Source organism: Heterocephalus glaber, unplaced genomic scaffold (genome assembly GCF_053883595.1).
Source record: "Heterocephalus glaber isolate CG9 unplaced genomic scaffold, H.glaber_assembly_v1.0 deba00001451, whole genome shotgun sequence".
Classification (NCBI taxonomy): Eukaryota; Metazoa; Chordata; class Mammalia; order Rodentia; family Bathyergidae; genus Heterocephalus; species Heterocephalus glaber.
The window spans coordinates 2,606,683-2,620,856 of record NW_028258301.1 but is presented as its reverse complement, the minus strand read 5'-3'; the positions used below and the strand labels follow the sequence as shown (position 1 = coordinate 2,620,856).

The 14,174-nt window shown below is 52.4% G+C and overlaps 1 protein-coding gene across 1 annotated transcript; it reads right to left on the bottom strand.

The window, feature by feature from the left end:
* Window positions 1-8,740: 8,740 nt before the first annotated feature.
* On the bottom strand, window positions 8,741-13,868 carry Dmrta2 (DMRT like family A2). Its single transcript, XM_004869276.3, has 2 exons — window positions 12,149-13,868; window positions 8,741-10,940 (listed from the first exon to the last, which is right to left on the bottom strand). Exons 1-2 carry the CDS (start codon window positions 12,915-12,917, stop codon window positions 9,880-9,882), a joined length of 1,830 nt encoding a protein of 609 aa, XP_004869333.3. The 5' UTR covers window positions 12,918-13,868; the 3' UTR covers window positions 8,741-9,879.
* Between the last annotated feature and the right edge of the window lie 306 nt (window positions 13,869-14,174).

Genomic DNA, 14,174 nt, shown 5'->3' with positions numbered 1-14,174 from the left:
CCTCACTCCATTGCTGGCAGGATACAAAATGATGCTGCAGCTGTGGAAAACAGTTTAAAAGTTTAAACATAGGCTTATAGGACTCAGCAATTCCACACCTAGGTAATACCCCAGAGAAATGAAAATATGTACACACAGAAACTTGTTCCCAAGTGTATAGCAGCATGAATCATAATAGCCAAAAAGTGAAAACAAATCAAATGTTCAACAACTAATCAATGGATAAATAAAATGTTGTTTGTGTGTACACATTTATACATGAATATGCAGGGGCAGTGGACAGGAATGAAGTACTGATATATACCACAATGTGGATAAGTAAAAGCCAGCCATGAGAGACCACATCTTGTATGACTCCAATTATATGAATTGTCCAGAACAGACAAATTTATAAAGACAAAAATAGATCGTAGACAGAAACTCCACTATGATTGGGGAGTTAAGAGAAAATGGCTGCTAACGGGTACAGGATTTATTTTGGATGTGATGAAAATGTTATAAAATTAATTATGCTGGTAGTTTCATAACTGAGAATATACTATAAACAATTGGGTTGTATACTTTAAATAGGCAAACTATATGGCATATGAATCATATCGCAATAAAACTGTTATTTTAAACTCAACTATAGGAAAAAAACCACCTTTTTTACTTTTTTGCCCCTCTTTGGCAGTACTGGGATTGAACTGAGAACTTCTGCATTAAGCTACATTCCCAGCTCTTTTAATCTACTTTTAAAAAAAAATTGTGACAGGGGCCAGGGATGTAGCTCAGCAGCACCGCTCCTGGTCCTCAGCAAGCACAAGGTCCTGAGTTCAACCCTCGTGGGTGGTGGGGGAGGGCATGATATGTGACACATGGCCTGGCTAAGTCATTAAGTTGCCCAGGCTGAGCTAACATTTTGATCCTCCTGCCTCAGCCTCCCAGAGGGCTAGGATTACAGACGTGTGCCACCATGCCTGGCTAACCCAATGTTTTTAAATGGGCAAAATATTTGAACAGACAATTTACCAAAGAGGGTATGTGGACAGAAAATTAATACACATAAAATGTTCTCAAGGTCATTATCTATCAGGGAGATGCAAAATAAAACCATAAAAGATACCACTACCTTTTTAAAAGAGTAAGCTTTTAAAAATGAGTAAGACGGGCCGGGGATTTAGCTCAGTGGTTCCGGTGCCTGCCCTGCAAGTGCAAGGACCCAAGTTCGATCCCCGGTACCAAAAAAAAAAATGAGTAAGACAAACCAGGTGTGCTACTGAGGCTGGTGGAGCTTCCATTTATTGTTGGTGACAATGAAAAATGGCATAACCCCTCTGAAAAACAACATCTTATAAAGTAATAACTGATAAAGCTCGACATACACTCAACAAATGACCCAGCCATCATACCATACTCGGTTATTTATCCTGGAGAAATGAAAACACTTGATCACACAAAAGCCAGTTCTTGAATGTTTATAACAACTCCATTCATAATCACCAAAATTTAAAACAACCCAAATGTCCTTTAACAGTGAATGGCCCAGTTGCAGTGGTGAGTGCCTGTAGTCTCAGATACTCAGGTGGCTGAGACAGGAGGATCACTGGAGCCCAGGAGTTCTAGGCCAGTATGGAGAGCAAGACTCCATCTCAAAAAAGGCAAAAAAAGAAAAACAGTGAATGAATGAACAAATTGTGGTATGCCCATACAACTGAACGCTACTCAGCAATAGAAAGGAATGAACTGCTAACACATCAACACCTTAGATGAATCTATGCTCAATAAAATGTAAGGCTCAAAAGGCTGCATATTGTATAAACCATTTATATAACATTCTAGAAAAAAGAAATTATAAAAACAACAGATCGGTGGTTGCCAGGGGTTGGAGGGCAGTTTGAATAGAGAGGAAGTTTTCTGGGAATGATGCAACTGTTCTCAACCCTGATTTTGTTAATATATATATATATTCAACCTTTTAGAAATGTATTTTGAAAAAGTCAATTTTACTGTATGTCAACATTAAAAGTAAGAAGGTGACCATTTGATATATACATATGTAAAAGATACATAAATATATTTAGAGAGAATAATTTAAACTCGACAATCACTGCAGAGACTGTTTAGAACTTAAATAACCAACAAAAGATTTTTGAGGTGAAGAATATTTTATCCCTGACATTGTTTAGAATTGCTAGGATGTGGTTAGAATTTAAACATCAGAACAACTTTTAGTCCATATTATTACAGTTTTAAGTTCTCTGCAAAGAGCATGTTGTTTTGTCGCCCATTCTGGGAAGGATCTCCCACCATCCTAACCCTGATACACCACTCTTATGTGGTTCTGGAATAAAAGTCCACAGGCACAAAGAAACCAATCCTGCAGTTGTAAACCAGTGGACTGAAAGATTGAGGGATATTCTGACAATGCCTCTATAGAAACTAATCTGGGTTTGAAAAAAATCAATTATTTTTTTTAAAATTGTGCCTCCAGGCCGGGGATTTAGCTCAGTGGTTTCGTCACCTGTTGCGCAAGTGCAAGGACCCGAGTTCAATCCCCCATACCAAAAAAAAAAAATTGTGCCTCCAATGAGGGTATGACAATACATTTTCATATATATTAAGTATTAGGTAATATAAAGAAATTATTTTTAATACTGATAGTGTATTGATATTGTGGTTTTTAAGAAAATGTCTCAGGGTGCAGTGGCACATACCTGTAATCCTGGCACCCAGGAGATTGAGGCAGGAGGATTATGAATTCAAGACCAGCCTGGGCTACATGTGAAACCCAGTCTCAAAAAAAAAAAAAAAAAGTCCTGAGCTGGGGATTTAGCTCAGTGGTTCCACCCCCTGCCTCACAAGCGCAAGGTCCTGAGTTCCATCCCCAGTACACCCCTCCCCTAAAATGTCCTAGGTGCCCCAAGTGGCTCAGTGGTAATACATTTGTCTATAATGCTCAGGGCCACAAAAAAGAAGAAAGAGAGGGAGGGAAGAAAGGAAGGAGGGAAGGTAGAGGGAGGGAAGGAGGGAGGGGAAGGAAGGAAGGAAGAAAGGAAGGAAGGGAAAAAGGAAATGCCTTTATGTTTTAGAGATCCATGTTATATTTCACAGTGAAATTTCAGTGACTGTAATTTACTTTTAACTACATCAAAGAAAAAATTATGTGAAACAAATAGGGCAAAATGTTAATAGTTATTAAAGATATTGAGTGTATAAAAATTACTCTCTTTCTTATACACTTGCAATTTTCATAATAAGATGTTTTCAAAATTAAAAAAAAAAAAACAGAAAAAACCCAAAATATTGAATCTTTTAGCACCAGAGTCAGTAAATTCTCATTCCAGTAAGGTCTCAAGAGCATTTTATGACCCATGATATGTCCCAAAAAAGACTTCAGAGGGCTGAGACTCAGCTACCCTGAAAGCATGGTTTTCCAGGAGGCCCCGTGCTCTACAGAAGCCCAGGGAATGTGCACTGGGTGCAGGGAAAGCAGCAATTGCTCCAGCCTGCTGGGCACTCATTCTCCCACTTTTCTGAGCCACCTCCCTCCCCTTACACACACACACACACACACACACAAACACACATACACACACACACTCCTGTTCATGTGGTTTGATTAGCCTCCGGTCCCACTTGAGGAATGAAACCAAGGATTAGCCCCAACCATGCAGTCATGATTAGTTCTGGATTAGAAAGGTGACAGAAGTCTACTTAATGAGTCAGCTCCAAGATGCTCTGTTTAACTATGGGAAGGAGAACAGAAAGGATGCCTGAGGCTACTACTGTTGGCCAAGAAGAGCCTTTCTTCACTTGGAGAAAGGCAGTCTGATATAAAGTCAATGCAGAGTAGAGCTGTCCCAAGAAGCAGAGAAAAGCAACTCAATGGGTGGCATTTGAGCACTTTGTGTTGGTTACTTTTCTCTCCTTGCTGAGACAAAATACCTGACACCCGAAGTTAGAGGGGAAGGGGTTTATTTGGCTTACAGTTTGTAGAGGTTTCAGTCCATAATCAGCTGACTCCAAGGCAGGGATGACAAACAGGCATGACAGAGCAGAAACGACATGGCACACACAAGCCAGCAAAGGGAGAGAATTACCAGGGTCTCCCTGCCCCTTTTATCTTGTTCAGACTACTTATGGCAGGTAGCACTCACACCCTTAATCCTAGTGTCCTTGAGCCTAGCACTGCATGGTGAATATTGATTCACACATTCTAGATCAAGCCTATGACCACATGAGGCTTTGGGGGAACATCCAGACCCAAACCATAACACACCTCATTCCAATTATTTTTGAGATACGCTGAACATTTTGGTTGTAAGAGGAGGAAGAGAAGGAAGATAAATCAATTGTCTCTTTTTCAAGTCGGTATGACTTGGATGTCAATCAGTTGCAAAGAGTCTTGTCACACTCTTTGACCTATACTGCTATAAGCTTCTACTTTCTGCTGGAATATCTGCCTTAGAACTGGGTCAGTGAGTAAGAGTCTGATACCTGAGGTCACCTTGAGGGATAGACTCCATATACACACTCCAGTAAACTGTTCAGCTGAACTCAGCCTCCCAAGGCATTCATACCAAGGCATCAGACCTGTGACTGAAGCTGCCTCAGACCCTCCAGGCCAACACATCCATAGATGGATGCCATCAAAGGCGCATGGAGCCAAAGACAACCTAGCCAAGCCTTAGCCAAATTCCAGGTCCATAAAATCTAACATAATATGATATTTCTAGTTTTTAGCCACTAAGTTTGAGGGTCATTTGTTATACAATAGTTAACAGGGACAGGCAGCTAGAAGGGTGTGACTTAAATTGGGTAGTTTTGGCAATGCTTGATGTAGTATTTTTCCCCTGTGTGAGTGTGTATGTGTGTGTGTGTGTGTGTGTGTGTGTGTGTTTCCTGGTAATGGGAAGTGAACCCAGCATCTTTGCACTGAGTGTATTGTATTTCGATAATGTCTTGATGAGTTGTTGAATTGCCCGAGCTAGGCTCCAAGTTTCTATCCTGAGTCACCTCCCAGTGTGCTGTGATGACAGGTGCATGCCACCATACCCACCTCAGGTGTAGTTTCTAATGGTACGTGAAGCTTTAAGAAAAAAAAGTCACCTGACCATGTGCACAAAGTACAACACCATGAGAAGGAGCTGTACAGGTGAGGAGCCTCATTGGTGATCTTTCCTGGGTACACAATTTTTAGAGAATGATTTTAAGAGGCCAGTCCTCTTAGCATAAAAAGAATCAGTGAGAGGCAGAACCTCAATGTCTGGAGTCTCAACAAGCCTCCTAGACCCTTGGCCTCCATTAAGAGCGTCTGCTGTCCCAGGGCCAGGAGGGCAGGGGATGGGTTAGGGTAGGGTATGTAGTAGTCGCCTCCCCCCTCCCAAGGCCCTGCAGAGGTCCACGTGTGGACTGTCTCTGCCATTTGATGTCCACACCCAGAGGCCCTAGAAGTCCTCCCAACTCCATGTTGAACATGGAGCTTTCCCTTCACCCCCCAACCTTGTCTCCGCTTGGGGGCTCACAGCTCTTCGTGCCATCCCCAGCCAGACACCCGGGAATCAGCCAAAAGCCCTCCTCTTCACTTACTGCCCTCGCTGCTGAACCAACAGGGCTGGAGTCTGGGCCCCAGAGTTCCCAAAGGGCATCTTTCCCCATCTTCCTACTGCCACTGACCATTTTTCAGCACTATTATTGTTCATGGCTTTTCTTCAGAGGGATTCAGCCTTTTTCTTAATAATCTACGAAATCCAAATTCGAATCTCACCAGGTTTGTCTACAGCTCTCTGCCCGCTCACCTGAAACGCAGGCACTGAAAGCTCCCTGCACTTGGCTCCCGACCCGTGCAGTCTCAGCAGCCTGACTCACCTGCTCCTGCTCCTCCTCTCCCTCCCTCCCAGCTCCCTCCCACCTGCTGTCAGTCGCCCCTGGGCTCAGGGCCAGAGTCCTCTCCCCTCAGGAGCTTCCCGGCACCGCACTCTCCCCTCTGTCTCTGTGGCCCCTGCACTGGGCAACGTGTCTTCCCCCGTGAGTTCCATAACCTTGAGAGGACGGACAAACCCGATTTGCCCCAGTCACTCAACCCCTCTGTGCGGGTTTCTTCTCTGTTAAATGGGACAATATTAGCCCACGCCGAAGAATATGAGGATTGTAATAGTGAACATCTAGTGAGCAAGCACTGAACTAAGACCTTTTTACACATGATCTCATTTAATCCTCGCAGTGCCCACAGAGACAGGCCCTACTATTAGCACCGTTTAAAGGAGCGGAAGCCACGTGAAGCGCGGGCCTCGCTCGCCTTCCCGGGGCAGCCCCCCGACCGCCGCCCCTCTGGGCTCGGAGCAGAGCGTCCCCTCCCTGGACCCTCAGGCCGACCCTTCCTTCCCCCAGCACCCTGAGGCGGCTGGGAAGAAGCCCGCGCTGCACTGGTGTATCCCAAGGCCCTAGAACTGGGTCTGGCACACGGTAAATACGCACTTCGTAAATATTTACCGACTTCAGTAATCCGTGAGCGAATAACCCCAGCCAGAGGCAGACGCTGGCTCTCAGCTCTTGGTTCTCTATCCCACTCCGACCCGGATCCTGTTGGAGAACAGGCTTAGTAGAGACTTGGTACACAGTAGGCGCTCAGTAGTGTGTGGAGCTGGAGGAGGAGGAAGAGATGGAGGAAAATAATTTTTCAACGACGACTTCTTCTCACAGCCTCTCTCCCCAACAACCGAGCTATCCCAGCTGCCCAGTCTGTGTCTTCCTAGGGCCCAGGACTCAGGGCCCAGGCCGGCTTCAGGGAGAATCTGGAAATAAGCGCGGACAATGGAGGTCAAGGAGGGAACTCCCGTTCTGGGTCCCCTCTAGGGAGGAAAAGAAATAACGCAGACTCGGCCGCTGCTTTCTTTCTCCGAGAGCGAGCCGAGCGAGCGCCGCCTGAGCCCGAGCCCGGGGAACCCCACGCTCCTCCCCGGCGCGGATGCCACGCGCGGTCCCCTCCGCCGCCTGGGGAGGCCCCTCACCTCCCACCTCTCTGCCACCTTCAACCGGGCGTGAGAGCGTCCGGTTCTGATTAGGGCTTCTCCGGGCCTGGATGAGCGACCTGGACCTTTCGTGTGGGGCCCGCGCCTCTTCTAACCACACAGCGGGGAGTGGGCCCAGGGGCGGCGTGGGCGCGGACTTCGCCAGACACCAGGGGCTTCCACGCGGCTCCCCAGGCCAGGGAGCAGCGGAGCCTGGGAACCTCAGCACCCAGCTCTCGAGCTTCCACGGCTCCCGAGCCCCGAGCTGGGGGCAGAGGCCATGTGGGCTTTCTCAAAACCGCGTCCCTCTCTGGGCTGTGTCGCGGATCTCCCATCATAGGCGTGCAGCCGGAAGGGCGAGCCAGACATCGACAAGCCCTTGGACCAAGCTGGACCTCATTTTCCTCCACTGTAAAATGGGGCCGGTAATGAATAACTCACCGGATTCGCCCCAGTTTGCTGTGAGGATAAACTACAAATAACCATCTCCACATCTGCGAAGCTCCCGATGCTCTCGGAACGAGTAGGCCGCCTGCCTTGGGTTTGGCTCTAACAGCGGCAGGAGATCCAGAGCAGGTCCCTCCCGACAGGAGAGCCCCAGTCCGGCGTTAGCTTCATTTGGGGTGCAGTTGGGGGTGGGAGGGGGCCGGGAAAGGGACGGCGGAAACCCCCGGGCTGGGCGAGGCCGGGAGACCTCGGGAAACTTAGGATGGGGGTGGGGGGGCCGAGAGGACGCTGCAGCCTAGGCCAGAAAGTTCCCAGCTTCTAGAAGCTGAGCACTTTCTCCGCCTTCCTCTCTTCTTCAAAACCCTTCCCTCTTTTTTTTTCTCTTTCCTTCCTATCTTCATTCTCATGTCCATCCATCGCTCTTGCCCGAATCTTTCTTCTCTCCTTCTCCCCCCACTTCCATTTCATTGTCACCCTCGCACTTTATAACCAAACAGCCAAACCCCCTTTCCAATTAAAGTGGAATTAGGCAACTCAATCAAATTAGTTTCCCATTAAAGCCCTTCTTTATTAAATCGTTTTCTTGTCCTGGTATTAAGTTTCGCCGCCTGGCGGAACTCGAGCCGGCCACTGAAGTTTACATTGGGACGTCGCCGGTCCGGCCTAGGGGAGGGGGCACCCTGTTTCCTGGGGAGGGGGGGCCACCCTGCGGGGAGCGGAGGGACCAGAGGCTGGAGAAGGGGGTCAGCCCCGGAGCCCCTAACTTGATCAGCTCTGCGCAAGAAAGGAAGATAAAAAGGGTGTGGGGTAGCAGCTTCACAGCCACTCTCCCTACGCCGCTTCAGGCGAAGGCAGTAGCCCACCACCCCCAAAGAAGCGCCGGACCGCCAGCCCTGCGACGAGAACAGTCGCAGCTCTCTCAGGAAGCCGTCTCCACCGTCCTCGGCTCTGAACCTGAGAAGTGAGGCGCGCACTGTGCAGCTCAGACTGTACCCAAATTTGCGCCCCGGGGACAGCAGGAAGTGTGTCGATGGCCTCACGAGGGCCCTGGGAAGGCTCGCCCTGGGTCTGGGAGCCCCGAGCCTGCAGAGGCGACCCCGCCGCAGCGCCCGCAGGGGGGACGCAGGTTCCCAGTTGCGCAGCGGGTGCGTCCGGGCTGCGCGCCGCGCTGGATCCGTGGGCCCCTCGGGGCGCCGCGGGCAGGTTGGGCTCCCTTCCCGAGGGTTAAGGGCGAGGGTTAAGGGCCGGGCCGGGCAGGACCTTGGTCAAGGTGCTCCCTGGCACAGCAGCCCCAGCGGAAAATAAAGATCTTTTCTACCCGCCGCCTAAGAAGGGGGACGGGATTCGGCGCTGTTTTCTTAGAAAATAACATTTATTTCTAACTCATATCTATGCAAAGGAAAGCACAAAGTGAGCGGTTGTCTGCAGCAGTGTTTCTCGAGGCAGACCTTCGGCCAGGGCGCTTGGCGAGTCCTGGGAGGAGAGGGCGCCCGCGCCGGCGCTTCTGTCTGGGCCGCGGTCGCTGTGTTCCTGCTAGGGGCGCACGGGGCGGCTCCTGAGGGAGAGGCCGGCCGCAGGCGGGAAGGGCAGTGGGCAGGATTCGTCCCGAGTTTGCAGTATATTTAATCCATAAAACCTGGTAAGGACAATGTGCGCATAGTCTAATTTTTTCCATATTTGTCCTTTTTATGCTTGTTTTTGAATGTTTTTCACGTTAATACCGAGGTCACCTACAGATTACAATTAATAACTTAGAATTCCATTTTATAACATTATACACTGGCTTGTATATATATATGTATAGATTATATATAGATTTATACATATATAAAAACTCACACTGCACCAAGGAAACCCATGCTTATCGGCATAAGCAACAAAGAGCGACAAATACCGCAACGAGGAAAGTGCACCTTAGAACTTCCTTTTTTTTTTTACAACTGAAATCGATATATATATGTGTGTCCCAAAGACTCAACTCAGTGCCAAGAGATGTATATATCCTAAATTTATACTTGTTAGAATATTTTTTTAAAAAAAAATTAAAAGAGAAGGCCTGGGGAGACATAGAAGAGACTGTCGGATTATCCTGCCATCCTTCTGAGAGTGGAGAGGGTGGCCGGCCAGCGAGGCGAGCGCAGCTAAAGGAGCAGCGGGAGCGAGGCCACCGCCCAGAATTCTCAGGAATCCTTGGCCTTTTCAAAAAGCGACTGTGCGAGCCTGGAGGAGGCGTCTGGAGAGGGCTGAGGCTCCCGCGAGAGCACCTGCGCCTGTAGCTGCTCCCCTTTGCCAGCCCTCGCGCCCCCCCCCAAAAAACCTGCAGACTTCGGGGAGCAGGAAGCCCCAGCCCAGCCAGAGAGCGCCAAGGGCACAGGGGCTGCGGCCCGCGGGGTCGAGGCCGGATCTGCGTTGGGGGCCGAAGGGCTGCGGGGCCCTCGCCCTACTGCTTCTCGGGGGCGCCGTTGACCATGGGCCCGTAGAGCCCGCTGCCATAGGTCGGCTCCTTGTGCACGGCCGCCGCAGAGGCGGCGGCGGCAGAGCGGTCGCGCATGAGGTCGCTGAAGGCGTAGTCCATGGGCGGCCGGAAGCCGAGCGTGGGCACCAGGCCTGCGGTGGAGTAGGGCGCCATGAAGGCCAGGCCTCGGCTGTGCGCCGCCGCCGCCGAGTAGGCCAGGCGCAATGGGCTGAGGCCGAGAGGCGCCCCCAGCGGGTAGGCGCCCGCCTCGGCCCCGAAATGGCTGGCGTTGGGCTGCAGGGGCGAGAAGGCTGAGCGGCTGCTCAGCGAGCCCAGCGCCCCGGGCGCCATGGCGCCGGCCAGCAAGGGTCTGTGGTGAGGGGGTGCGGCGGGCCCGGCCTGCAGCGGCGCGGGCAGCCCCGGGCCCCCAGCGGCCGCGACGTCAACGCGGCCAGGCCATGCGTCGTCCGCAGCAGCTGAGGCGCTCCCCGAGGCCTTATCCGAGGGCGCGGCAGGGCCCAGGCCAGCCGCCAGGCCCCCGCGGTGGTGGTTTAGCACCTGCTCAATGGCCTGCACCACGTCACCGCCGCAGCCCTGCAACACCAGCTCCAGGACGCCGCGCCGGTGGCCCGGGAAGACCCGCGTCAAGATGTCCAGCGGCGTCCGCTGGCGTGGACCCGGGCCTCCGCCCAGCCCTGGCGCCGTCGCGGCCTCGGCCTCCTCTTTGTCAGCCTCAGAACCAGATTCGGAGCCCAGAGGGCTGGCGGAGCCCGGGCTGTCCTCCTCACCGCCGCCTCCAGGGCCCGCGCTGCCCGGGCAGCTACCGCCGGCCTCCTTGGAGGCCCGGGCCAGAGGTGAGCCCGAAAAGGACTCGCTGTCGCCGTTCTCCGAGCCCGAGCCGGGCCGCACCTCCGGGGACGACGTCCTGGGGCCTGAGTCCGCGCCGTCGGGAGATAAGGGCTTCACCTGGGGAGGCTGCGGGCTGCCTGGACGGCCTGCCTGCAGCAGTGTCTTGGGGAACAGGTCAAACTTCTGCAACTTGGCCTCTGAGAGGGGAGAAAATAGGGATGTAAGGCGCATTTAAAGAGAAGACCGCACCTACAGCACCTTAGCCCTCTGGATCCCAGTTTCCTCTCTCTCTCTCTGCCCCAAGCCAGGGTTCACTGTGCCCTTCTTCCTTTTGTTCCAGCCATCTCTCTCTGGGCCCTTACAGCCCCGTGCGCCCTGACTCGGTCTTTCTATACCCAACCACTTGTGCCTCCTAATGTTTAGGGCTGCTGTGACCCAACACCCTTCGCTCTCTTCCCAGTCACAACCTGCCCTGGAAAAGTGGCCTGGGGCCGAGTTCAGGCAGGAGGCAACCTAATTTCTCCCTATACCTCACGCTGTCTAGAAAACCCTACTGTTTCTGGGTTCCAAGAGCCAACCCTCTGGGCAGCGCAGCCTGGAAGGGAAGACATTTTAGGTATGGAGGGGGGTTCGACCTCTCCACAGACAGACAGCTGTAAACCCCTATTTCTAGCGCATCTTTTCCAAAACTGAGACCTAAGAAACTCTCTCAAAGCTGAGAGCCGACCCCCCCCCCCACACACACCCCACCCCGGGACTCGGCCAAATTTCCGTCCTCCCCAGCAAAAGCCACAGGAGTCCAGAAGAAGAGGGTGGGTCTGGGAAGAGTGGACAGCAACGAGGAAAAGGGATCTAGGGAAGGGGAACAGCACATGTCCTGAGAAAACCGGGACTTGCGTGGGAAAAAGCAACTTGAAAGAAAGGAGCGCCGCCTTCGGCTGTTCACGGAGCTTTAGGAACGCGAGTAAAGGAGCCACACTGAGAAAACGAACGGAGCTTAGGGAAAGCGGCGCTTGAAGAAGTTAGGGTTTCCGAAGAGTTGGGAAGGAGCGGGGCGGGGGGAGGGAAGAGTGGCGCGTGGAGATGCGCAGAATCCTGGAGAAGACGCGAGGTTTTCCACCCGGGGGAACCAGAAGAAAGACAGTAGAAAAGCAGGGACCTGCCCGCCTCTGGGTGGAGGAGGTAAGGATAAAGCGGCTACACTTGTGCCCGCAGGGAGAGAGAGGAATACAGAGCAAAGGCTCGGGAAGGAGAAAGGAGTTTGTGTATGCACTCCTAGGAGCTGGTGCGCGCTGAACTCCAGTAGCCGGGAATTTGAAGAAGGGGACTCTACCCTCTGTAGAGACAAATCCCTGCCCCAGCTTCCGGACCTCGCCCCCGCCCACCTGGCCGCGCTCTTTCTCACCTGAGGCCCCTGCTCCCGCCGCGCCACCTCCGGTTCCCGCCGGCGCTCCGGCTCCCGGGCCTCCGCTGTCGGCGGCGCACACGGAACCAAACACCTCGTAGGCGGGCCGCGGGGGGATGATGCCGTTGGCGGCGGCCAGCGCCAGGCCCTCGGCAGTGCCGTAGAGCAGCTGCAGCTCGCGCGCCTCGTTCTCCTCCTGCGCCTGCTGTCTGCGCAGCGCCACCTGCGCCGCCATGACGCGCTGGCGCTCGGCGATGAGCGTGCACTTGGCGCACAGGCAGTCCTTCCAGCGACAGTAGCGCTTGTGGCCCTTGAGCGCCGATACCACGCCGTGGTTGCGGCAGCGCGCGCACTTCGGGGTCCGCGGGTATTTCTCTGCTGCCCGCAGAAGCAGCGGGGGCGCCCTCAGCAAGCCCCCCGCCACGCTCACGGGTAGCGAGGCGGCTGCAGCCGCCGCCGCCGCCACCGACGCTACAGAGGCCACGGGCGGCCCCGTCGCTGTAGCTGCTGCGGTCGCCGCGCCGGGCACGCTGGGCAGCTCCGAGCGCAGCTCCATGACAGGACCTGATGTGGAAGAAAGTGGGAAGGAGAGAGAAATCTGAGTGAGGAAAGCACTGCGCCCTAGGCTGAAGCGTAGAGCGAGGAACCCAAGCTCCGAAAGGGGAAGTTTGGCCTCCGAAGTTTGGGTAGAGGTTGCCAAACTGTGGAGAGGAGGTGCATTCGGTTTGGAAGCTCCGCATAAATCCGAGCTCCCCCACCGCACTCCCATCACAGCTGCTCTTATATATGATTTACATGCCAGGGGTAAGATTTCGTTTGAATAATTTTCTCTGGAAAAAATAAAAAGACAAAGTTTGGAAGTCACTGGTTCAGCTGAACGTAAGGAGAATTTGAAAAAGAAAATATCTCCAAAAGTTTAGGTTAATTGGGGTGACACAGGAAGAGAGAAATGTTTGCTTGATGGGACTCGGATTACACACAAAAAAATTTGGACCAACAGTTACATTGATGCCAAAGAAAACCCCAGAGCAAAATATTCAAATTGGTGGAAGGAAGATGAGGGGAGCGATGTTGGGGTGTAGAGCTGAGCAGATTGGGCCAGGGTTTTGTTTGTTTTTGTCTTTAATGTGGGTGGGACCAGAGAAGTTCGAGAGAAAAATCAAGAAGAGAAATAATAGCTTTCTGTTGAAAGTAGAATGATGGCTAGAAAACAAAACTGGGGGCAACGTTAGGCCTTGGCCCATAAAAATGTGAGCTCTGGAAATTCTCGTTGTGCGGAAAGAGGGAAAGAAAACAGGTGTGGAGCTGAGTTCAGAAGGCTTGAGATAGAGTAAAGAGAAAATTCAGCAGAAGAAACTTTCTTTGAAAGGCAAACCCAGCCCAAAGATTAGTTTGAAAGGCAAGGAAAACATCAAAAAGCAGCTGATAAGGGTGCTTGGGACCCAGGGTGTTCGAGGAGGCATCTGAGTACAAACGAAAAATGCTTAGGCAAAGCGAGATAGGGGTGGGTATAAGGCCAGGCCTGTGGTACAGTTTTGATCCTTGTAGTCTAGAGAAGTAGTTGGGAAGGAAGTGTCTGGCGAAAAGTTAGGCTTTGCTCCAAGGGGATATTTTCTCCGACAGCCTCACACTGCCCTCCCCACCCCTCCCGCTTTAGGGATGCCGTCGCCAGACACGCCCTCCTCCAAGTCCTGGCACACACTCACCCCCCCACCCCCCACCCCCGGGACCCCGCTGGAGCGCAGGTTCCGAGTTCTTGTCTCTGAGCTGGATTCCTGGGACTCGGATGGCTCCGCAGGCCGCAGTGAGGCAGAGGAGCTGCCTCCCGAACTGGCCAAGAAGGACACAGGAGTCTCACCTGCGCCAAAAACCCAGAAGGCCCACGCAGGGCCCAGCTCCTGGCTTCCGCCGCGGCCTTCTCTGTCCACCTTCCCCCTCCCTATCCCCGTCCCCGACGGAGCCTAGGACTGAGTCCTGGCGTCTCCGTCCGCCCGAGAATTTCAGACCTCCTCCCTTGGCGCAGGTG

Coding starts and splice junctions, on each gene's coding strand:
- Dmrta2 (XM_004869276.3), bottom strand. CDS start 12,917: ATGGGAGTGCGGTGGGGGAGCTCGGATTTATGCGGAGCTTCCAAACCG. Junction 10,941..12,148: donor GGCGGGAGCAGGGGCCTCAG/GTGAGAAAGAGC, acceptor CTCCCCTCTCAG/AGGCCAAGTTGCAGAAGTTT.